Consider the following 26,008-nt stretch of genomic DNA (forward strand, 5'->3'; position numbering starts at 1 on the left):
TTGTTTCACGTAAATGAACGTGATAAATAATATATAAATTATAGAATGCATTCAAAGAATTTTGTAGTAATAGTACGCAGTTATAAAGTATAATGGTAACTATTGGTAATTAATGATAATTATTCACTCAATTAAAAACCATCAATGCATAAGTGCAAGATCTGAATAAATTATATCATCTGATAATTGTGCATTTAAAAATAAACACATTGCTCCCCTCAGGAAGCTCCAAAGTAGTTTTAGAATAGTTTTTTTGTATCTTATAGTGTAGCTGACTACTTTTACAAAAGGTTAGTTTGACTTGGAAAGCTACTGTACAGCTTCAAAGTAGGTTCTCCAACAATATAAAAAATTATGGCAGGTCTACACAAGAAGGAAAGGAATGGGATCAATTGTGACTCAAACTCACATCGCCCACATGATCACGGTTCCAACCACATTCCCAGTTGTGTTTTTCAAGTCTACAACTCTCCCTCAGCTGAGTCTGCTGTATTCAGGGTCAGTTCGGTCATAGTGAGTGATTTAGAGATGCTAATGGGAGAGCGGTGAATATGGTTCTGCATCCATATGCTAATAGCAAGCAGCACTGCTTAAATAATCACAGCCTTCTGTCAAAGGTTACATGAAGTAACCCATTAAATCTTCTGCCAAATTACAAGGTTTGTTACTAGTGGAGATTAAGCAGACCCCTCAGCAGACACAAAAATCACTCTCATATTCCTGCACTTCCACACATTCCTGTCTAATTTAGCTACGTCTATAAAATGCACTTACACAAATCCAGCTCCTACTGTTTTATAAAAACCCCAGAGATTTGCCTGACCTTTCATATAACACATAGACACAACCATCGAAGTCGTCTGCTTTGAATCAGAGAAAATTGCTCAGCTGATTACAGATATTATCTAAACCGAGCTCATAAAAAAATTCAATTAAAATGAAAACAAATAACCATAAAAAGTAATTAAAGCAGCATACATACCTTTCTAAAATAACAGATAATAACAGCCATTTAATCATTACTATTAGTGTTTGTAGTAGAGTGACGTTACGACCTCATCTTTTCCTAAAGGATATGTTTATTATTAAAGTCTATATTGCCTATCCTAATATAATGCCTTTGTTCTTTTCGTCAGAATCCACTTCATAAGTCACAAACAAACCTACCAAAACAGTGCACAAACTTTTCCGTTCTTATTTTTCTCTGAAACCTTTTGCATTGTATCTGAATCATATGCAGACATGTGAGGAAGCTGTTGAGTTAGTCTTTCTTTCTGTCCTCCACACTATGATGTAAAACCCAGAGCTGAGGATGTTCACACTGCATTAAACACTTCAATTTGTTGTACCATTAAAACATGATAATGACTCGAGGTCAGACATGTGCCCATTAGCTTTGAAGTGGTGACATTTGTCAGTGGCATTTGTGTCCCAATAAAACAGTGAAAAATACCTCAAAGTGGTTTACAAATGTGCCCTTTACAAAATAACTGTAAGATGCAGGTCAGTGCAGATTATGGTTTAATTAGACCACCAATCAACTTCTATCCAGACATTTAATGTCACTGCAACAGACATGAATTAGTAAGTCTCACTAAACAAATGATTACCTTTTCATCTCCTTTTCTCCTTGCACTGTCATACTGCAGTATCTTCTAAATATTTCACATCTACTCCATTATATTGAAGACTAATACAAGAGTGATTTTATGGTAATAATCTGCAAGTCTTGCAGTCAGGTTAATAATCAATGTTTTGGCTGTGCGCATGAGTGGAGTTTCTACTGTTTTTAACCAGCTGCTATCACGGGAAGAAGCGTCAAGATAACAGGAAGCTGTTTAATTAAATATTGGACAATTAGAGGACTCCTTATGTTTACAGAGCACATCCTGTTATGTGTGCGTGCATGTGTCTGTGCACAAGACATGCAAACAAAATATGGGATTGTAATGAGCAAAACAAGTTTATGAACTACATTCTGTATTATTATTGCATAATAATTGTATTAGACTATAAAAGTGGACGGTCCTGTCAAATAAAAGATTTATCCTAAAACAGCTGACTACAACACGAGGTCAGAACAAGCACAAATGTTTTCTGCTCTGTGGTAACCAAACCTTTACTGAAGAAGTGACAATGTGCTAGAGCTGAAATGTGTTTATCCAAAAGAGTATACAAACTGAGATCAGGAAACACGTGGGAAGAGACTGAGACATTCCAGAAAAACATGCAGACAAACACACACACACGCTACAACACAATGCAGAGCAGCACACCTGGATCTGACTGTAACCACACCTGTCATGTCATCATCGCTACATCATCACGCCCCTGGATGATTGGTTCTGGTTAACCAACTGATTCAATGATGCGAAATATGATTGATTCAGGTGATTGCTTCCATGTCAGTATCTGGAGAAATAAATGATTCATAGACTGTCTGACTACATGGTAATTTAGCAAAATGGCAATCAATGAGACAGCTGCAGGACGGATAGATGAACGGCTGAGACACTTTGACTTCTTTCAAAAAAATAAATCATCTTACCTAAACCTTTTAAACAATAGTTTAACTCAATAACACAATTCCTTCATCAGTACTATTTTCCTGGGGTTTGTAAACGCATTTTACGTATGTTTATCAAGACCCAAACAATGCATTAGCCAAAGAATTTGGGCCTGTGTTTGCATGGTATGTTCCTGACTCAAAAGTTAAACTTCTCCAAAAAGTTGCATCTCTTAGTTGATCCCCTTTAAACCCTTGTTGCTACAGCCCTAAAAACAGCACTTCTGAAATAATTTTTTTAATTACATTGAGACAATTACTGTCAGAGTTTAATGTGTTGCCTATTTATTTGTCAGTCTATAATATCCAAATGAGACTCACCATTTCAAACTTTCACTCTTTAAATGCACTTTAATGCACATTAACATCTGAATTACAACCCCACCCAAACCCTGTTGACTCAGTGACTTCAGCTTTCTTTTATAGTTCCACTTAACCATGATCCAAATACACCCTTCTATACAGTCATGCCAGCCATTCAAACAGCAACAGATCTTGTCCTTTTTAACTGGAATTTAACAGTCCAACCCTACAATACTCTAGAGTTTTGAGTTATTAAATTGCAACAAGACTCATGTGTCAGCAAGAAAAAGTATCCCAGCCAGTTGTGGTATTGGTCTAGTATCTATTTCCCTGCAGATGCTCATACACACAGTCTATTCATCAAACAGCATACAGACTGAGAGGAGAAGACTACATCTGATCCTTCCATTATATCTGAACGTAATAGCAGTGCTGTCACTCACACAACTGAACCGGACACACATTCTCTCGCCACTAATCAGCATAAAATCATCTTAACTCTTGCCATGTTACGGTGAACAAAACTTCCAGAAATCTCCAGCAGTAATTTGACCCTTAGCTTTTCTAGAGGTCAACAGATTACATACAGTGGACCGCAAATGCGCACACGCGCACACACAAAATGTCTGAAAATGCAAGTTTGAGCTCTTTCTCAGATTACATTGGTACTGGTGGAGCGTGTTTGACCCAGATCTGATCTAACAATGCGGCTCCCACCCAAGACAAGCGGCTCAACATGCTCTACACTCCCTACCAGACTCCAAGAAGAAATGTCCAACTTTCCATACAGACGTCAGACCAAAATAAAAAAGGCTCTTTTTCTTCTCCAGCTCCCACACTCTCATTTTCATGCTTTCTCTTTCCTGCTCTCTTTTTCTGTACTCTAATTTCAGCTTTTTGCATTCTCCAAGTCTCAGACTTTGTCTCTCTCCTTTGGTCTGTCAGCTCTCTATCCTTTCTATCTCCATCCCTCCTATCCACCCACAGTCTGTTCTATGACCTGAAAAGTACAAAACTGGAAAGCGCTTTCTCAAATTGGCAAGGTCTAATCTGATTGGCTGAAATTATGCACACAGGGTTTTTTGTCAGTGCATCTGCATACAAAGTCCTGTTTACAAGATATTGAGTTGATACAATGAATGGTTTTGAGTAAATAATCACTGGATTTGTCAAAGTTTGCAAGATTATTTCTTTAATGACTAAAACCATTTAATCTGAAATGCTACAATGAAATATGCATTACAGAGATTACTTTTAACATTGTTATTCGATTATTAGCATTTATAAAGTTTAACTTTAAGTGATTTTTAGATGACAGAAGGATAATATAATGTTTAAAGGTTTGGAGTCAGTAAATTGTTTTTGAAAGACGTTTGTATTGCTTACCAAGGCTGCATTCATCATATCAAAAATACAGTAAAAACAGTAAAATTATGAAATATTATTACAGTTTGAAATAACTGTTGTCTGTTTGGATATATTTAAAAATGTAATTTATTTCTGTGATTATAAAACTGAATTTTCAGAAGCCATTACTCTAGTCTGTAGTGTCACTTATTCTTATTTCTTCTTAATATTTTTGTGAAAACGTGATTATTATTTTTTTCAGGTTTCTTTGATGAATAGAAAAATCAAAAGAACAGCATTTATTTTAATACTTTGGTTAGTATTATAAATGTCTTTAACTTTACTTCTGATAAATTAAATGCATCCTTGCTCAATAAAAGTATTAATATCTTTCAAAATGATATATCTAACCCATCTCAAACTTTTGATCCATAGTTATTCATACACATACATACATACATGTTATTATTTTATTATAACCACATGTATACAAAATATGAAAGAAACCTCAACCAAGAACCGATACAGAAGCAATATATTGTGCATTCTGAAACTTTTAACATGCAGAACTTAGTTAGAACTTAGAGGTGTATTTGAAAGACTACTTTGAAAAGCATGAATGAAACCTTCAGTCATGGCAGTTACAGAAAGCGTCAAAGCAATTCATTTTCAGACCCATTCACTGTGGTTTCATTCTCTTCCACTATTTATCTTTAGTCACAAAGTCTTGACCTGCACAGTCCATTATCTCTTTTGCTTTCACCATCTCTCTCTCAGACCCTCCCCCATCTGTTTCTCTCTAATTGCATGCACAGCACATAAAACAGAACCAGACTGTTTTTTTTCACATAGAATGTCTCATTGAAACCCTTTTGCTCACTCTCTCTTTCTCACAGAGTGAGTATATGTCTGGATTGTAGGAATGTTAGCTAAAAACATTCCTCTCTGGATTGGCCGAAAAGACATCACCCATCACCATCAAATGGGATTACCAGCAGGGAAAGTGAGAGAGAGAAACGGGAGGGGTACGAACAGAAGAGAAATAAACCCTAATCAAGGAGCGACGAAGAAAGGTCGAGTTCAAACCAGTCTCTGCTGCTGGCAATAAAACGGTTAGTACAATGGCCTTTATGAACCAAAACTCCACTAAGCAAACCATCACATAATGGTGTTATTGCATCCTTGAGTAAAGTGCCAACCCATACACACATTAGTGCTAAACATTCAACCATTTCAACTTGGAACGCAAGTGCAAAAGACAAAGCCACTAACACAGCATCTTTTCCAAATATTCTGGAGGCTTTGAGTTTGAATAACCTACTTTTCTTGCCAAAATCCTGTGCAAAACTATGCTGACTAAAGTTATTTTTACTGAGCAGAGGATTTATGATTTGTTTTCTGTACAGCTTTTAATTTATTCTATTCTTGTAACTCTAATTCTTTCTTTTTGTCTTCAAGTATAAATTTCTATTTCTTTTATTATCATACTGTATATACACACACACACACACACATCACATCAAATTGTTTTCTCTCTTTTATTCTTTTGTTTTTGTCCATTTTGATTCATAACTTTTTACCCAATTAAATTATGTTCCATGTAAAACATTCTGCCCTAAAATTAAAAAAAGACAAAAAAAAATCCATAACTAACCATTAAGTGTTAAATGGTTACATTTCAACATGTATTCTTCTCACATATGTCAGATCAGCATCCATGAACAGAAATAAGTAACTTATTACCTACATTCATCCATGAAAGTTACTCTAAATATAGAAGAAAAAGTGTGTACCTTGTTTTTCACCTCGTTAAAGTTATTCCCGTCGCAAGTACAGTAGGTAATTCCTTACAGGTGTGTGTGTGTGTGTGTGTGAGGACTGCGGCGCTGTCTCAGCTGTTCTTGTCTTTATAGTGAACGCAGACACGCGCTGAGTGACGCGGCGTCCCGCTCTAGCGCTCTGCTCTGACTCAACTGACTGCAGTCTTCGAGCAACACTGACACAATAAAAGTCCGGCAACTCAAAAACTTCCACAATAAAAGTACCCATGCTCAACTTTATTCAAGCTCAACTATAAAATGTACAAATATAAATAATGGAAAAATATAATGTGTATAGTATTCTTTTTATTTATTAATAAATATATATTATTTGAGCTAGGACATGTTTTAAAGCTCTTTAACGTTAGACAACACAACTAAAGGATGGGGAGTTTCAGTATTAAGGGATGTTAATCAAAAATGCAAACAAATAATATTTTGGAAAATACCAGCAAATAAAATTGTAAACAAACGTGAATGTTTTGTGGATGTTTCATATTAAATAAAAAGGAGAATCTTTTATTTTGTCATTTAAGGGTGTATTCACACTAGGCATGGTTGTTTTGTAATAACCGTTCATCAATAAGGGGAGAACCATATCCGTAATAAATCTAAATATACTCAAATTAATTGACAAGTGTACTTTACAAGCAGGGGCGTAGTTACGATGTGGCCATGAGTGGCTGGCCAGTGCCACCCCTGTTGCTCAAGCATTTTGACAACATTGACAGCTGACTTTTCTCCATTTAAATAACTGACACTGTTACAAAGGCCACATAGCCTATACTCCAACTGAACTAAGTTGTCACTTCACCTCTTAGGGAACAAATTTTCTAGTTTACTTACAGTAATTTGCCAGTTGAACCATTTTATTTGAGCTCTACCGGTTTAACTTACGGTAGGCTACGGATTAATCGAGCCGCAAGTTTATCCGTCAGATATTGTAGTATTATTTTATATCCACACATGGAAACATGCAACACTCTCTCTTTGATGTGAAAGTGTTGTCGGTCCGGTTCTGTTCACACAGCATATGTTTTCCAATAATGCAGTTGTGGGTCCTGAAAATTTATGGATGTGAGTTGGGTTACAAAATGCGCTCTTCAAGCCTGTAAATAACCGTACTGTGTCTGAACGTAACCGTATTAGGAACTCAAAATCAGAACTGACAACCGTATTCTGCTGCTGTGTGAATGTGGCCTACAAAACCAGCGATAAAAAACTAAACAGAAACTATTAATGTCAGTGTAGCACATTATAATAAAATAAATCCAGATTGTTTAATATAAAACATCCAGAAAGAGTGAAATTTAAGCCACTTACATCACTCCTAATCCATGTGCTGGCCTTGGGTTGTTCCTCCACTGTTTAAACCTTCAAATCTAAATCTTAGATAACATCTCGCTCTTGGAAATGATATAAGTTTGTTTTAAAAGCATCCTCTAAAGCATGTAAACTGAACATGCACTGTTAAGATTCAAATTAAATATTACAATTCCACATGTTATTTTTGTTATACACTTAAAATTAAAGTTAGAGTAAAGAATGCTTTTGGTTACTTGACGTAACCTCGGTTCCCTGAGATAAGGGAACGAGCGTTATGTATGGAAAAAAAAAAGAATTTCCCATACATAACGAGAGTGAATGTTCGAAAGGGAACAAAAACACTATTTAAACCTCGTAATTACTGTTGTTGTTTTTTAATCTTAGATCATCTACAAGGCTTACTTTTTCCCATCAGTCAGTATCTTTGTTTAAATGTCAAAAGATTGTTTTAATCTGAGATTGTTTATTCAGATAAATCTGTATATCTTTTACTAGACACAGATTACTGACAATTTCTACATCTGCCTTAGATAAAATGTTCTGGAGCATTTTCCAGCCTCTTCATCCCATCAGTTCATTTTCTGTTCTTGATAATTGTGTTCTGCTGTGTTATTTGTGTATGTGTGAACACATTCAGACTTATTTTAGACGAATGGGAGTAGGGGTACAGTTATCATTTCTCTCTGGGTGTGTAATGTCTGTTTTAAGTAGTGTTCTGTATTCTTCTATGTTTCTCTCCTGGCCCTCGTGTGTGTTTGTGTCGGGGTACAGATGAGTCGCCTCCATGAGTCACTCCTACAGCTGGCAGAGAGGAACGGTCTGTTTAGTGCTCATGCTATCCTCAGGAGTGACTCATAACAGCCAGTAAATAGCAAGCTGATATCTGCTGGTGTCAGTTACTACAATAGTCATCAAGCAATTAAAAAAACAATCATTTTTAAAGTTGTTAATATCTTTTTACACTGAAAGCCCAATACGGTACAGTACATATTCAGATCTGACTCACTTCAAAACACATTGATAAATGTATAAACTTTTATATAACTGAACATACTATACAGTATATGACTGAAAATTATTTAAAAGTACAGAAATACCTAAAGTGATAGTTCACCCCATAAAAAAAAAAAGATTTTGGAGAATGTGGTAACCAAATTGTTCTGGTGCCGATTCATTTCCAGTCGATGCATGGACAAAAACCACTGAGACATTAAAATATATTTTATGTTCCACAGAGGAAAGAAAGTCAAAGAGGTTTAGAATGGCATGAGGGAATGTAAATGAATTTTAATATAATGGATTTTAGAAAATAGTGAATTATCGCTTTAAGTATTTTTTCATCTTAAACACTTCACCTTTAACTGTCAGGCTGCCCACAGTATTCCCAAATAACCAAACAATTATCTGCAAATCTGTAAACAATGCAATTCCCAGAGTGCCAGAGACTGTGAGAATGTGTCATAGATAGTGAGTCTCTTTCTTACAAATTATTACTATCTATGTGTCTCATATACCAAATATTTCTGTCTACTGTCCAGACAAAGACCTTTAAGCTCTTGACCAGGCCATCGGTTAAGACTCTAATTTTCTATCCTGTTTCCACACAAGTGCACCGCTCTCTCATTACAATATCACCCCATTCTCAAGCAGTCATACACTTAAGGAATGGTTCATCCAAAAATGAAAATAGAAAAAAAGATTTGTCCATACACTGAAACTCAATGAGGTCTAATGTTGTTTTGGACCACACTGATAAAAAAAAAAAAAAAAAAAACATTTAAATATATTTTGTGTTCTGCAAAAAAGTCAGTCATACAGTTCTGGAATGACATGAGGGTGAGTAAATGGATTTTCTTTTTTGGGTAAACTATACCTAACTAAAAGTATTCTGTTTTACATCAAACCTCTATAAATATGGCCTTTAATCTATGAATGTGAACTACCATTCTGTATTCCATAACCAGCATCGGAACTATTTCATAATTTCTAAATGACTAGTTTTTTTGACTCTTAAACCACTTTTGCTTCTCTCTTTCACTTTTTTCTCTTTCTCTAGTGAAATATATATTTTTTTTATTGAGATGGTAGCCTGTTCTGGACTCTCTCTTCCATATTTGGAAAGCTGCTCTGTTCCCAGTGGTCACTTTAACACCACTAGCCAATACAGCACTGAGCTTCCGATCCCCCTCCGATCCCCCCCGTCTCCTTATAAGGACTGCACATAGTCTTCACTCTGCACTTCTTGGCCACACTGTGCTGCTCAATCATTCTACAGTGAACTGGCTGAACTTGTCAAAAACAAAGCTAATGTTTTTGCAAGTTAACTATGATAAATTTGTTTAACTTTTTCATGCTGGGGTAATTCAAATGTGTATTTTATTTATATAACCACATATAAGCAGCATCATCAATACCTACTTTCAGACCACACTTGTTTTAAAAGGGTGTATTGAAATGATCAAAAGCAACTCTATACACTAAAGTGTATACTGTTACAAAAGAATAAATGTTGTTCTTCTGAACTTTTTATTCATCGAAGTATACTGAAATTGTTTTAAAATAAAATGAGTAACATGGTTTCCATAAAAAATATTATCAGTTTTCATCATTGATAATAATAAGAAATGTTTCTTGAGCAATAAATCATGTGACACTGAAGACGCTAAAAAATTCAGCTTTGATGAATCAGCACAAGAATAATTATACTTTACACACATTTAATAAAATGAATTCATTAATAATATTTTACAAATTACAGTTTTTACTGTATTTTTGAACAAATAAATGCATCCTTGATAAGCATAAGAGACTTATTCCTTCTTTTTAAAAATATTTACAACCTCAAATTTTTAACAGTATTGTACCTACTTTCAGGCTACTTGCTACAGTAATTACCTACCTTGCCAATTAGCAATTATCTACAGTATTTTTATGAGTCTCAATTGTCATATATAAATAAACACTAAATAAAAGTCCACAGTCCACAGTGGAAACTCTGGGTTAATTAAAAAAATGAGGCTCACAAGTCCAAGAAAAACCTATTTGTGCATTTTATCTGCAGAGGTGCAAGAATTTCAGGAAAATGTTTGGGGATCTGTGTCACTCAACAAAATCGTCCGCAATAAACCATTTTTTTTTGTAGCGTTTAAATGGATTTGTCTTGTATAAAGCGTCACTATATGCTGGTTTTATTTGGATGTGCTTCTAAACCACACACAACGCCTGTGCAAGAAAATGATTGTTAATACACCATTTGTGTTTTTACAAGCAACACCTTATAAACAAAGCAGCTTTGAGAAACAGCGCTTAGTCACTCGGCAGAAATGCAACCAACTGACCAACACTAGCATGGTTTTAGCAGTACACCGTGACCTCAGTGCTAAAGCTTTATCGGTGTTCACTACCATGATGATTTAAATTGAAAAACTGACTGGAGAACCTGACAGAAATGGTGAAATTCAGAGCTACTACCACTGACTGGGAAATGAAGTTAAGTTTTTCAGGCTATTAGACCTCCTTCATTGGAACTAAATTGATCAGAATAAAACGGACATACTACCACAATAATCACATCAGCACTGTAAAATCAAGCACGACATCTAAAACTAAACACCCCATTAATTTTAGAGTAATCTGGTGTGGTTGCGGTCAAGAATAAGAGAGCTCACTGAAATGTGACCGGATTGTTTGAGAACAACCCTCAGTTTGCTGCAGTTGTCTCTAGTGTCCATGACAACAACCCCACTGCGGTTCATGGAGGTTTGTGGCAGGCGGTGCGGTATGGCAGCAATGCAGTCGGCATGAAGATAGTGATACAAGCACTTCAGCGAGGATTAAAGACTTCCTTTCTCATCTGTTATCCTCTCTGTCACACTCTTTATCTCTGTCTGTCTTTCTCTCATCTACTTTTGCCACCATGGCAATCCACTAATCCTTAAAAAACAAAAATCCTCACTGTTATGGTGAGTAATCGTTAAAATATAAACACATAATGAATAAGGAGATCAATTATTGCATCATTTACTTCAAAGAGGCTTCCTAGGAGACATTTTGCGTCTGTCTGGCTCACAGACACCTGATGAAGTGGGGTGTGGAATTCTGGCTCATCGGGTCATGACCTCTGAGTCAATATGGTGCATTTATACATCACAGGCTGGTCCTTTTGTCACAGGAAGTGAAGGATTACTGCCTGACTGGCTGACTCTGACAGGAGACAACAGCTTTTACTTCCTGGAAGAATGTAAAAGGATCTGCTCTACCCCTCACCTCACCCTTCATAAGTCACTAAAACATGGTACAAAAAATAAAGTTAGCAAAAAATGATTCACTTTCACAGATGTTTGATCTCAAATCTCATAAGAACAACATGACGTAAGAGTATTACTTCTTACATTTCTCAAATCTCAAAGCAACTCCATAATTGGAGCAAAAGAGTTAGTTTTTAGAGATTGTGTATAGCAAAAGCATCACGCTTATTTAAACTGCAAATATGAACCTTTGAATATTTTTGAAAATATTTGAATTGAGTGGATTATGAAAGCAATTTCCACCAAAAATAATAGTAATTATAAATTATTGTATATAAAATATATATATATATTGCATGGTGATCACTGGCTATTAAATTCAGGGGTAATTTTATAAAATGAATTATCAATCGATCAATTAGTTAAAAAATAAAAATATTTGTTTTATAATCTACAATTAAATGAATAAATGTAAATTCAAAAGTTTAGGGTGGGTGAGATTTTAAAAAATACAGTAAAAACAGCAATTGTGTTGCAATTTAAAACATTAAAATAAAAAAAATATTTTAAAAATGTAATTTAATAATTTAAAAGTGTTATTTTAAATCAATTTAATGTGTCCTTGCTGAATAAAAGCATTACTTTTTTAGGATTAAAAAACAGAAAGAAAGCTTTTGAACTGTAGAGTATATATAATATAAAGTTGTGAGACCCCTGCACTCCAACCAACTTTTTTTCTTCGGGTATATAGTCTTCGCCAACTGGTATCAGAACACTTTAGGGGCTTGCTTACTTCTCAGAAATCTTCAGACAGTGTGAGTGGTGGTATCAAATAACCACTATGCTGATGCCAAAAATAGAATCTAAAACCAAACAGGCAGTACATTTACGAAAACATATCCTGTGTTCTCATGAAGGAAGAATTGATGTTAATTTGATACACAGAAAAAAAAAAGGCTTCAAACAAGATTTTCAGAAGGCTTTCACCCTCCCACAAACCTACAGCACAAATAGGTTTGTATTATAATCCAGCTTTAATTCAAAGGGGCTTTATGAAATGTCTCACTATGTTGGTACACACATACATCAACCTGTACAGCTGATATCAGACACCGATATCAGACACCACCTGCTGCCTATCTTTAATTCATCATACACACAAAAATACATACTGAATATGTACATGTGGGAAAGCACGTTTACCCTAGAGCATAATGCAGACAGTCTTCTCACTTTCTGCCTCTGTGTTTCTTTACAATCTCCAGGTGTTATCATTTCAGTGTGGTACGGACTTGACACACTGGGAAGCATGTTCCCATAAAACCCCTGTGTTTTCAGCCCACCAAGCTCATAAATCAGAGGTGCACACACCCATCTCTCTCTTACTCAGATGATCCTCTGAAAATAAAACCTTGGCTCTAACAGGGATTTAGTTGTTCAGATAAATGTCACAAATTGAGTAATGTGCCTTCATTATAAAGGTTAATTTTTATATGCCATATTTGCCTCAGAATTGACCAACAAAGCCTTTCCTCTGAGTTGACTGCAGGTGTACACCCACTAAACACCCTGCTCATTCACACCTCTGTTTCTGTCTCTCTCTCTTTCTCTTCCTGTGCTGAAGGACATGCTATATCACAAGGGCCCTCCTGCTGTCAAACTAATTTTGCCAAAGCACACTGCACAGTTTCCTGTATGGCATGTATCACTGCAGGGTGTAGCATCATAGGCATGGAGAGCTAACAAGGGATCAAGTGTGAAGACATTTTAACATGTTCACAAAAATGAAGAGTGGAAAGGTGTTAAACGAAGTGATGAAGGATGTTCACTCAACATGTGGTTAGGAACAATGAAAAAGCACATCTAATGCCCCACCAATATAAATTCAAAGCCAAGCTGGTATCTTTCTGTGGGTCATGCATTTAGTTTGGCAATGAATGTCTTAAAACTGTTAAATTTAGGTGAAAGTAAATTTTTTAGTAGGAGATCTCTTCAAATTATGAAAAAGTAAAGGATGGTTTATGTGATCACACTTTCATGATGCTTTTTTTGTCAGTTTGGAGCTTGAGCCCCGGTCCTCATACATTTTCATTATATGGAAAAGTGTGAACAGAATGCATTTAAAAAAATTTGCCAAGTTTGGTTCGGAATGACATGAGGGTGAAGGACCTATGACAAACTGTTCATTTTTGGGTAAACTGCCCAAGATGGACTAGCTATAGAAGGGAGAAATGGCTGAGAAAAGACTAACATATTTACAAGCAAGCAATTGCTCCAAATTAAAGACTTTTAATATGCACCACCAGATTGATTTATTTTATAAGACATGCATCATATTAAAGCAATGCTGTTGTGCCAGCAAAAGCCCATCGCTGAAACATGAAACCAGGTGAAGTTTCTCACCCTTTTATTAGCTTACTCAAAGAACATGACCAGAGCTGCAAACTCATACTTTCCACTTGTCTTCTAATTGCTTTATGGTAATTCGGCAAACAACATAATCACAGATGTAATGAATAAATCACCCTAATGCTGAAATAAAGTTTCAGATCACAGGGGACCTGTAAAAGTTAAATGTCAGCAGCTACAACGTGACCTTAAATTCCCACTTCATCATTTTATTCAAAGCACTGATGTGAACAGCAAGTTATGGGAATATCTAAAGGAAATCAGCTGGAATGTGTAAACGGGATCAGAGGGTCAGAAGGCAGGGTTCAGGACTGGTTGTACCTGGAGGAAGCAGAGAAACGATAACCTGCCACACAGCATGCAGAAATAACCCCTGGGTAATGGTACAATTATAAAATTCTTGTTTTTACAACCAAATGACAAGCTGAAGTGACTACTGCTGGTAGAAAGTAGTAGGGGGTGTTTTTTTTTCGATGGGGGAGGAGGGTCTCACTACCTGTAGTGTTGTTTCTAGCATTTGATTTGTGACGTTACAGTGGAAAAACTTTTGGGGAAGCAGCTTTTTATGGCAATAACTTGCAGAAGCTCAAGCAAAAACGGGGTTTTACAAAACAGCATGCCATTTAAACCTCAGCTTGGACCTCATCTATGACAAGAAACAATTTTCATAGCCTTTCATACCTATTCACATGCCCGTCAAACCCACACACATATACGTTACTCACACTCAGGTCGCAGCAACCTATTCTTTGTTTTACCTTTCATTTGAGAGGTCGTCTGCTTGCTCATCTGATCTGGAATCACAGAATGAATGGGGAAATGTACGGAGGAAAGTCACAAATAAAACCACAAGGACTAAATGTTGCCCTGTATTCCTGGTACAGCATGTACACAATGCAAAGCTTTCCATTTATATGATTTATTGAGTTTACACTAAAGCGAATGCACACAATTTACTTTTTATTTTCTATGTCTTCCCAACATCCACCCACTAAACACTCACACATGCTACTTTTCCAGGGTTGTAAAGAAGGAAAGTCACCTGAATCAAATGGAAATCAGTCAATAACCAAAGAGACAAACAATTGAATAGTCTTTTCAAATAAATAAGTAGGCCTGTGTAAAGATATGTGACCACAAGAGCCTAATGTCACATTCACACACACACAAACTTCAATGCCACACACAATCCAAACAAGATTACAGAGCCAAACTACATTTTTATATGAGACTGGCTCTGCCTATAGAGTCAACAAAGAGTCCCTCCCTCTGAGACAATTTTGCTTTTATGTTGCTGCAATTCATGTTTATGAATCTGCAATTTCATGCTTTAATCACAGCCAGAATAAAAGCTCATGTAACAATTCTCATTTAATTAGCTGTAAGCAAAAACAATTGATTAAAATGTTAAATGCTATGATTCTTTGGGTGCAACGTCATCCACTCTGACCTCATTGCTAAACAGTGAACAATATTATTTTTGTTAAATATCTTTCATTTCTTTAGAATATATGACCACCATGTTGTAATTATCTTTACTCTATAAACAGACTAATCGGAAATAACTAAAAATGGACTGGTTTAGCGAGTTGTGAACTCAAATGCAGCTCTGATCATTTCACTGACCGAGTCTGATTCAAACACTAAAGCCAGGTATACACTGCATGTTTTTGTTCTTCTCATTACATGCATACTACATGACGAAACAGAGATGAGTTGAACACTTTAACGAGATGAAGTCTGACAAACTCACATAAATATCTTTTCCTGACTAGCTTAGACAAATAAAAAAATAACTAATTGTCAAATGTTTTTTGTCGATTGTAGCCGCAGTCTTGAGCTCTTAGAACCAGTGCATCTTAGAGAGTCACTGGGACTAATCGCAGGCATGTAGGTACTGGCTTGCCCTGCATGTTAATGTTGTGCCCTTGGGCAGTGCACTTAACCTTATCTTGACCCTAAACTTAGGGATGCTGTCTTTAAAACCTGGAACAGTTCTAGTTACAGTAAGATTGCACCTACTACGTAATCTACAGCCAGCTACCTTCAGGCATTGAACAGTACACCTAAATCCACAGTCAGATCACTAACACTACAACAGATGATGAATAGTGTAGAATCAGATACATCCAATACAAAAGCAAATACTCCATCTGAAATCCAACTGGAGTCACAGCACAACTGCTAACACGTATGCAAACACGCATCACCCAGTGATTTATGGCACGCAGCAATGCCCGGTCTCTGACATGGTGATAAAGGAATGGAATGCATTTGTTCTCTAAGTGGGGCTTTCCCATTAAACCACCTACTGACATACACAGGCAGCTGGGGGTAGTACATTACCACAGAAACACTTCTGCGTTTATTTCACTTACAATATGTTTATTGGTTTGATGCTGGTAGGGTATACTAAAAATATGGCTACTTTCATATTATTTAACATGATGAAAGATGCACATCAAAGTAAATTGTATGTCCGAATGTGCATTATTCATTAAGAAATACCCGGATGACATACTCTGCATCAGCTGGTCATTATACTATATTATTATTATATCCCATGAGGCCACAGAATGGGAGTCATTAAATTTGTAAATGGCAGAGAACACCAAATGCAAGTCATTGGTCACATAACAGTGGCATTATGATGCATTGCATTCATACTAAACACCTACATACGTACAGACACTCTGCACAGTACACCACCATTTGAAAAGTTTGAGTTCAGTAAGATCTTTTATGTTTTTTTTTAAAGAAGTCTCTAATGCTCATCAGGGCTGCATTTATTTGATCGTAAATACAGTAAAACATTACTGTAAAATATTATTACAATTTAAAATGAGTTTCTATTTTATTATATTCTAAAATGTAATTCATTTCTGTGGTGGTAAAGCTGAATTTTCAGCAGTCTTACTCTAGTCTTCAGTGCCATATGATCCTTCAGAAATCACTCTTATATGCTGAATGAGCTGTAATGCTTACTATTTTTGTGGAAAATGCGATACAATATTTTTTTCTGGATTATTTGATGAATAGTTCAAAGTTCAAAAGAACAGCATTTATTTGAAACATAAATGTTTTGTAACATAATATGTCTTTACTGTCACTTTTGCTCAATTTACTGTGTCCTTATTAAATAAATATTGATTTCTTCAAAAAATATAATATCTTGCCCCCAAAATTTTGAAAGGTAGTGTACTTTTATTTAATTGAATGCAGTATAAACTCTAAAAGTCAGTTCCTAGTGGAAGCTTTCTTTTACCCTTTAGGCAGTAGCAGGCGGTGTTAGTAGGAGGGACATTCTCATTCTATAGTGTATTTGATTGGATAAAAATCTGTCTAGTGCAGGATGAGTCATCAACATTTTGGTTAATTTTCCTTGAAAAACACTGTAAACTTGAAATGCGTTTATCTGCCAAATGTGAACACTTGCACTAACATATGGATGGATTCAAAGCTAAAAGTTACAAAACTCTTAAATGTACTTACATGTAATAGCTTCATAAATACAAGGTTGTGATGATGTACAGGATTCAACTGCAGTACTCACAGTTTAGGTTTGGGTTTGATGGGGAGGGGTGGAGCCTTAACCATTAATGGTGATGGAGGCGGAGCCACTGGTTTCTTCACACTTGAAGGTGATGGTAGACTCTCATCTGGTGGCTTGTTTAAGGCCTGACCATTTTGTAGAGGTCTGTCATTTAGACTTTCATGGGGCTCTTTATCGGTGGAGACCTGAACAGGCAGCGCAGTGACCCTGGGCCAGATTTCCAGCTCATTGATCTGGAAGGCCTCTGCACTCGGAGGGGTTTTGGGTGGGACTTCCAACAAACTAATCTCAGTCAAAGGAGGAGGCGGGAACGATTGGTTGTCCTCAAACACACTATCATCCTCAGATACGCCGTTGCTGGGCAACTCTTCAACAACTAGAAATCCAAGATAACAGAAGACATAGTACAGTTCATTATAGGGTGAGAACAGATTTCTTTTCCTGTCAAGTGGGTGATGAAATCCAGATGACCCACGTCACAATCCACTTCAATGGAATAAAAGCGGAAATATGGGGTATATGAGTAATACAGGAAATCATTTCATAGTTTTGTCATTGTAGAACAATCAGTTTTTACAATGCTTTAACAATCATTGCAAAATGCTGATACACACCTAAAGTGAAAGAAAATGTTTTATAACTACCTATAATCCTGGATAAACAGTTAATCCACAGATAAAACATAATCCATATCATATCAGACATGAAATCTGGCTGAGATTGTCTCAGATTCACTTAAATGGCTCTGTAGTAAACTTGAGGCTTAAGGACTCCTGGAAATATAAGTAAACTAACTCCATCATGCAGTATAAATATTCATCCCTCTCCTCTCTTGGTCATTTAGCACATACAGCTATCACCTCTCTCCTCACCCACACTCCGAGTGTTGTGGACAGGATGTGACTGGTTGGCCTCATGCAATTGACATGTTTTCAAGATGTACCACAGTGGGCCCCGTAAAATGTCAGAAAGATCACAGATGGAGTTACTATGACATTTTTGGAAAGGATATTTTAGTTACTGCTTTGTAAATAAATGAAATCACTGTGTTACATCACGTATATTTATTACTTAATATGAGAGCATGCTGTAATGTTGAAACCATTGACTGACTGTTAACTGTGCTTAATTTTGTTTTATTCAGAGGTTTATTTATTCTTTGGCCTTCTTTCAACTCATGTCATATTACATCTAACACTCAAAAGAATACTGGACTGAGGGCATAAACAGGAGCCATTCATTTTGTGTACGAAAAAGCATTATGTAAACATCACTACTTGTTTAAGTCATTTATGATTTATAAATTTACAATATAAGTATTATAAAAGTGTTCCATTTCACTCTTGCGCAGGAAGAAAAATAAAGTCATACAAGGCGAGTAAATGTCAAAATTATTTTCTTTTTTGGATGTGTAAAGAGCTTTATGTAAACATCACTACGTTTTGTTTAAATAATTTATGATTTATGCTTGTAAAAGAAAATAAGCTTAATACAAGATATATTTTTTGAAAGCAAGTCTTTATTTAAAAAATATTCTTTCTTCAAGAATTTGGTAATATTATATATCCACTATCAACAGTTTTGGGTTAGTAAGATCATTTCTACAATTATTTATTGTAGAATTCTACATTTAACTAATTTCCTTTTTTTCTATTTATCAAAAAAACCTGTAAAACAAGTATAACATTTTTCCAATAAATGATTAGGATGTACAATTTTTTTTTTTTGCAAAATTACTAATAATAAGAAATTTCTTGATATTCAAATCAGCATATTAGAATGATTTCTGAAGATTCATGAGACACTTGAAGACTGAAAATTCAGTTTTGCCATAAGAATAAAATTATTGATTGACTGATCGATTAATTGATTGATAGTAATAATATTTACCAGCACTGCTGTTTTTAATGCATGTTTTCTAAATGCAGCCTTGGTGAACAAAAGAGATTTTCAAAAGCATTTAAAATTTCTCTCTGAGTCTGACCCCAAACATTTGATCAAGATAGATGCTTGTTATTTATTAAACTGAATGAATACGTTTCTTTAAATTTGAACCTCATGCACATATCACCGGGCTACTTTAATATTTACATTACCATGAACTTTAATCTCATATATAGTTATTTTAGATACAGTGTAAACGCACCTGGGGTGACAGTGAGTTGTGCAGTGCTATTAACTGAGCCGTACTGGTTAGCTGCAGTGCAGCAGAATAGACCTCCGTCTTCAGGGAACGCCTCCGCAATCACCAAAGTACAGATTTCCTCTGCAAGACCAATCACAGGAGCCGTCAATTAAAAGAGTCATCGACATCACAAGCAAAGCCAGATCAGTAACAGATTCAATCAATTACACGGTGACACACAAACACAAACATGAACATATACTTAAATCATTCAAATTAATTAGCTATCCAAGTTACTATAACTGGCCAGTTTTACAACATTATCTACTGCTGTTATGGAGCATCCAACAATGCTTTCTCCAGAGACATGAGAATCACATTTCCTGTAATGAGGAAGGGATATAAAAGGTGACAGACAATTAGACAGACAGGTGTGGTGAATCTAGACAGGTAATTGATGTTTACAGAGGTGATTTAATAACAGAGAGCAGTGTACTGCCACAAACAGAGGCTGTGTCTCATTCCTTTTCCACGTTTCCGATGAGGTGATTCAGTAAACTGAACCCCAATTTGTCACTAGCAAATTACAAGGATCATATTAAAATGTTGGTGGTATTTGTCAACAGATTTACTATATATTACTCAATCTTTCATTTGTGTATCATGCATTATTTGTTGTCACTGTCGTCAAATGAATAAAACCATTATGAAATGTGCTTTCCCTCCCTTTTTCTGACGAATTCACAACATTTATGATTTGTGAACTGAGTGACTGGTCGATACTCACTGATTTTCATGATGCAATCTGGGAATTTCTATAGACAAATTAGATTTTGAATGAGACAGACCTAGAAATGAATGACTCCCTTGACCATATATGTCCTACTGAACCATTTAGTAGATTGAGAAAAACCCAAAGATAGAGGTGAGGGTTCCTACCCTAAGAGCAAGAAAATGAGCCTTCAAAATGAGCCACCCACATCCACAAAAACTGATATGTGAAAGTATGTGACTCATAAGCGGTGTTGACATGCGTTTGTACTGTTCACAAGTCATATCTAGTCTGTACTGCATATGGCATAGTAATGATGTAACAAATGTTGGGATTACAGAGAATTATAATCTTGATAAATCCTTATGTACACATGTATCTGGAGGAAAGTGTTTTATGAATAAGAGGAGTGGAAACGGGATAAGTGGAAGCAGGAATAAACAACTCACCAGGTTCTGCTGCGGATCTGGGCTCTGATGAAAAAGGGAAATATGAATAAGAGAGAAACACAAACAAAACAGCAAATCAGTAGTTTTCAGTCAACCTATAAACCAAACATAGTTTCTCAATTAGTTTGAATAGTTACTCAAAAAAAAAAAAATTCTGTTAACATTTATTCATTTTTTTTTCCAAAACTGGATGTTTTAATTTTCTCCCTGTAGCACAAAAGGAGAATTTGAAAGAATATCACTCTGAGGTTTTCAAGTACAAAATAAGCATGTCAATTTACCATGAAATATTATATAAGTGTTCCATATGACTTTTGCGCAGAAAAAATCAAGTGAATATTGAAAGAATTTTTCATTTTTGGATGAGCCCTTCATTTAAATTCACAAAATTGGATGAAAAAAAGCTGTGTTTAATCCCCATAGGAATCTGTGCTTGTTTTTGCAGATTAAACATGATTAAACATGCATTTGCTGGGTCTTGGAATGTGTGAGAAGTGACATATTGTAATCAGGCGATTGTCATGTTTTGTCTGCGTCTGTTGTGTGAATTGACCTTAAAACACCCTAGTATGTGTGTAATTTACATAAAAATCAATGTCAGTAGATGACAGCCCAGCATATAACATCATTGTGGTATCCTGAAATAAAATACATAAAGATCAGCGATGTTAACACTTTCTAAAGAACTACTGAATGCCACTTTAAATTGTTGTCTGAGTTATTCTTACTCTTCTGCAGGATGCGGAAGTCAGGGGAGTCTTGGATCTCCTGGCCCTCTCGAAACCACTGGACACACAGAGGAAGACTACCTCTCACCCGGCACTCCAGGACCACCACCTGACCCTCAGATGCCTGCACATCCTGCAACATCTACAGAGCAAGAGAACCGCAGGTTAACACTGGAAACACAGACTGAGAGGTAAACAAAGGGAAAGAGAACAGACTGCTCTTTCTTCATCACCTCTTTCATTCTCGAATACATACACTGAAGACTGAAGACATAACAGACACAGAGGTGAGAAACTGTCAGCAACCCATGAAAGTAAAAAAAAGACGAAGAGTTTGTTTATACATCTGAAATGCTGATTGGGAAGTCTATAGGCATTTGAGAAATTTATGCAAAACAAAAACTCGAAATGCTAAATCTAATTATTATAAAGAATGTCTTTCTTTCCATTATAAAAATCCTAAGCAATTCTGGAATAAAATTAAAAACAGTTTTAATACATCAAATAAAATTCAGTTAATCAAATTAGAGTTAATAATAATATAATACTTCATGACTTATCTATTGCGCAAGAATTTAATCAGCATTTTTCTTCAGTTTGGTCTACTTTAGTATCTGCCTCTTACTTGAATACTGATATTTGTAATGAGACTGCATCATGTAATAGTTCATTTTCATTTGGGAAGATTGCTCCAATTGATGTTCAGAGTGCCATTGATGAATTAAAAGTGACTAGTGGTGAAGGATAAGATGGAATTGAAAATAGGTATCTTAAATTATCTTCACATATTCTTTTGTATCCACTAGCTGATTTATTTAATCTTTCTTTGTCTACATGTGAGTTGCCGGTGATCTGGAAATGTGCACGCATTACTCTGCTTTATAAGGGAGGTGATGTACTCGATATCAATAACTATAGACCAATATCTGTTATATGTTCTATATCTAAAGTTTTGGAAAAATTAATTTATAAACAACTTTCAAATTATTTATCTATTAATAATATTCTATCATCATCTCAATCTGGTTTTAGGTCTAATCATTCCACAACTACTGCATTACTTAAGTTTACAAATGATGTGTTTTCAGGCTCAGATCATGGCAAGCTTACAGGTGCTATTTTTCTTGATTTGACTAAAGCTTTTGATTTGGTTGATCATTATTTGCTTTTAGATAAACTTCATGCTATTGGTTGTTCAAAAAATACAATTTTGTGGTTTAATTCATATTATTTAATTCATATAATTCACATTCAGGAAACAATGCGTTGTCCTGAATGGGAATAAATCTGATTTCCTGGTTCAGCAAAGAGGTGTGCCTCAAGGTTCAGTTCTGGGACCACTTCTTTTTTCTATTTATGTAAATAATCTACCATTACTTCTTAAAAATTGTCAGGTTCAACTTTATGCGGATGATACTGTCATATATACATGTAATTCTGATCCTTTACAAATTCAGTTATCTCTTCAATCGGATTTTAATAGTTTACAAGACTGGCTTTTGGCTAATAAATTAGTTCTTAATAAAACCAAGTCATATACTATGATTTTTGGTTCTAGACATAAACTTAATTCTAAAACCTGTTCTTGTGTTATTTCATGTAAAGACGGTACTCCTCTGCATAGAGTTGACACTATTAAATATCTTGGTGTATGGCTTGATTCTAAACTCTTCTTTAAACCACATATTAATCATGTTTTACGAAAAGTCAATGTTGGAATGAGTATTTTGCATTGATCTCGAAATTGCTTCTCTTATAGTGTTCGTAAGAAACTAGTTGTTCAATTAATATTTCTGTTTTTTTATTACTGTGATGTGGTTTATCAGACGGCATTAAAATCTGATCTTGTCTCACTTAGTTCAGCATATAATAGAATTTTTAGATTCGTTTTAGGATGTTCTTTTTCCACTCACCATTGTACAATGTATGATGCACTTCAGTGGCCATCTTTGAATGTGAGAAGGCAGACTCACTGCCTCCAATTTATATTTAAATGCATTTACTTTGATTATCCTAGTTATCTACAACAATACTTTGTACTCTTTTCTTCAAATCATCAAGTTTACTTTCTTGTTCCTCGTGTTAAAAAAACAATTGGTAAGAGAGCATTTATGTTTAAATCTGTACTAGACTGGAATAATTTGCCTATAGATATTAGATCCATTACTTATTTTCGGTTGTTTAAACAATCTCTATTATCTTATTTTAAAGTAGATTGCACATGCTATCATTGAAACTGTCGTTGTTTTATGTGTACTGTTGTTGTTGTTTTTTTTTTTTTTTGTGGTGTTTTATTGTTTGCCTGTTTGTTGATGTTTTGTTAATTGTAATCTTGTTGCTCTTTAAGTTGTAATTGTGTTTTATTGTAAGGACCCCCTCGAAAACGAGATGATACATCTCAAGGGGTTAATCCTAATAAATTCTAATACATCTGTGTGCGAGTTACTTTGTGTTCTGTTCATTTTCTTTGAAGATTTGTGTAAATGTGTATAGCATGCTTGTGGTTACACATGACATGTTATATGTTTATTTAAAGTTCAGGTAAAGAAGTATGTCTTTACAATCCAGCCATTTTATTTGTGAGTTTGTTTGTTCAGGACCATGATGATGACACGAAGGCCTAGGCCTGCACAGACAGTCACATGACAAATCACACACACACATACCGACACACACAAAGCAGGCCTGGAATAATTTGGTACAGCTCATACAATGATTAATCTGTCAATTTCTTAAAATATGTGTGTGTGTGTGTGTGTGTGTGTGTGTGTGGGCATGTTTTTGTGACATATCAGGACACAACTCTGTATAATGACATGGGTATGACACAGGTATTACAAGGAGAGGGTGACTTATGAGGACATAACCACTATCCCCATTTTTCAAAACGCTTATAAACCATACAGAATGAGTTTTTTTTTTTTTGAGAAAGTAAAAATGCACAAAGTTTCCTGTGAGGGTTAGGGTTAGGTGTAGGGTTGGTGTAGGACCATAGAATATACAGTTTCTACAGTATAAAAACCATTATGCCTATGGGATGTCCCCACTTTTCACAAAAACAAACATGTGTGTGTGTGGCTGTGTCATTACCTTAGTAAAGGTAGGGGGTGCTTTAACAGGAGCATTACCAGCATAGAGTGAAGAAACTGGACTCTGGACCTGGCAGAGAGGCAGAAAGAGAGACAATAAGTGTGGTTATTATGGATCTTTCCCGAGAGTACGAAAGTCCATCTGCTGTTGTCATTCCATTGTTACTACATTGTCATTGTAGTAGATAACTTATTACTAACTTGTTTTTAGGTTTTAGGACTCATTCATTCCTGCAGCACTCTATAGTATATAGTGTCAGTGCCAAAATAGGAGGTATAATCTGTGTGTGTGTTTCTTACTCTCTGTGGTGTAGAAGAAAGCGGCTGGACCAGTGTGGAGCGACGGGGTTGGGCATCTGGGCTCTTTGGTGATGATGTGTGTATCATCAAGGAAACTGAGCTGGTTTTCTTCTGTGCCCTTAAAGAAAATATTAGCAACACTAAAACAAACCTCATTCAGACCTGAGAGAACAAATCAACACTACAAAGTCATCCTTCAAAAAAACATTCAGATATAAAGTAAAGAAATCTTCTCACATCTTGCAATATTCATATAGATTTGAACCAAGAAATAGACCTTGTGACTGAAAAAAAAATGGGAATTTTGAATTATCCTGGCTGAAAGTTGAAAACATTTTGTTGGGCAATGACAAGTGAATCAATCTTTTTGCTCCGTCACAATCCATTAAAATTTCTTCAAGCGAAGTTACATTTTTATTATATGTGACCCAGTTTAAAGTCACATTTAACAAACTGAAATTGTGAAATATTGAATATTGAAATGTTAACTGAAATAAAATAAAATAAAATAGAAAAAAACATATAGGTTTTTAATTGATGTGACATATATCAAATTGGCCGGTTTCCTATATTATATGTACATATATGCACACATATATACAGTATGTACACATTTAGGGGGAAGTCGTGGCCTAATGGTTAGAGAGTCGGACTCCCAATCGAAAGGTTGTGAGTTCGAGTCCCGGGCCGGCATGTACAGTTCTCTCTCCACCTTCAATACCACGACTTAGGTGCCCTTGAGCAAGGCACTGAACCCCCAACTGCTCCCCGGGCGCCGCAGCATAAATGGCTGCCCACTGCTCCGGGTGTGTGCTCACAGTGTGTGTGTGTGTGTGTGTGTGTTCACTGCTCTGTGTGTGTGCATTTCGGATGGGTTAAATGCAGAGCACAAATTCTGAGTATGGGTCACCATACTTGGTTGAATGTCACTTCACTTTCACTTTTCACTTTCATATATGTACACATATATATAC

At 35.6% G+C, this 26,008-nt stretch overlaps 1 protein-coding gene across 5 annotated transcripts in view; it reads right to left on the minus strand.

The window, feature by feature from the left end:
* LOC132092527 (palladin-like) overlaps positions 1–26,008 on the minus strand; it is an 84,452-nt gene that overhangs the window by 21,291 nt on the left and 37,153 nt on the right. For 3 of the 5 annotated variants that reach the window (XM_059498798.1, XM_059498795.1, XM_059498797.1), the window contains exons 5-11: positions 25,035–25,152; positions 24,736–24,804; positions 21,646–21,787; positions 20,918–20,941; positions 19,718–19,837; positions 17,572–17,947; positions 14,777–14,812 (exon numbers count right to left, since the gene is read on the minus strand). In XM_059498798.1, coding sequence (XP_059354781.1) covers positions 14,777–14,812; positions 17,572–17,947; positions 19,718–19,837; positions 20,918–20,941; positions 21,646–21,787; positions 24,736–24,804; positions 25,035–25,152 — 885 coding nt within the window. Of the gene's footprint in view, positions 1–6,009; positions 6,167–14,776; positions 14,813–17,571; positions 17,948–19,717; positions 19,838–20,917; positions 20,942–21,645; positions 21,788–24,735; positions 24,805–25,034; positions 25,153–26,008 lie in introns of those variants that run through there. The other 2 variants (XM_059498796.1, XM_059498799.1) reach the window with 2 other exon arrangements.

This window comes from Carassius carassius, chromosome 18 (assembly GCF_963082965.1).
Source record: "Carassius carassius chromosome 18, fCarCar2.1, whole genome shotgun sequence".
Taxonomy (NCBI): domain Eukaryota; kingdom Metazoa; phylum Chordata; class Actinopteri; order Cypriniformes; family Cyprinidae; genus Carassius; species Carassius carassius.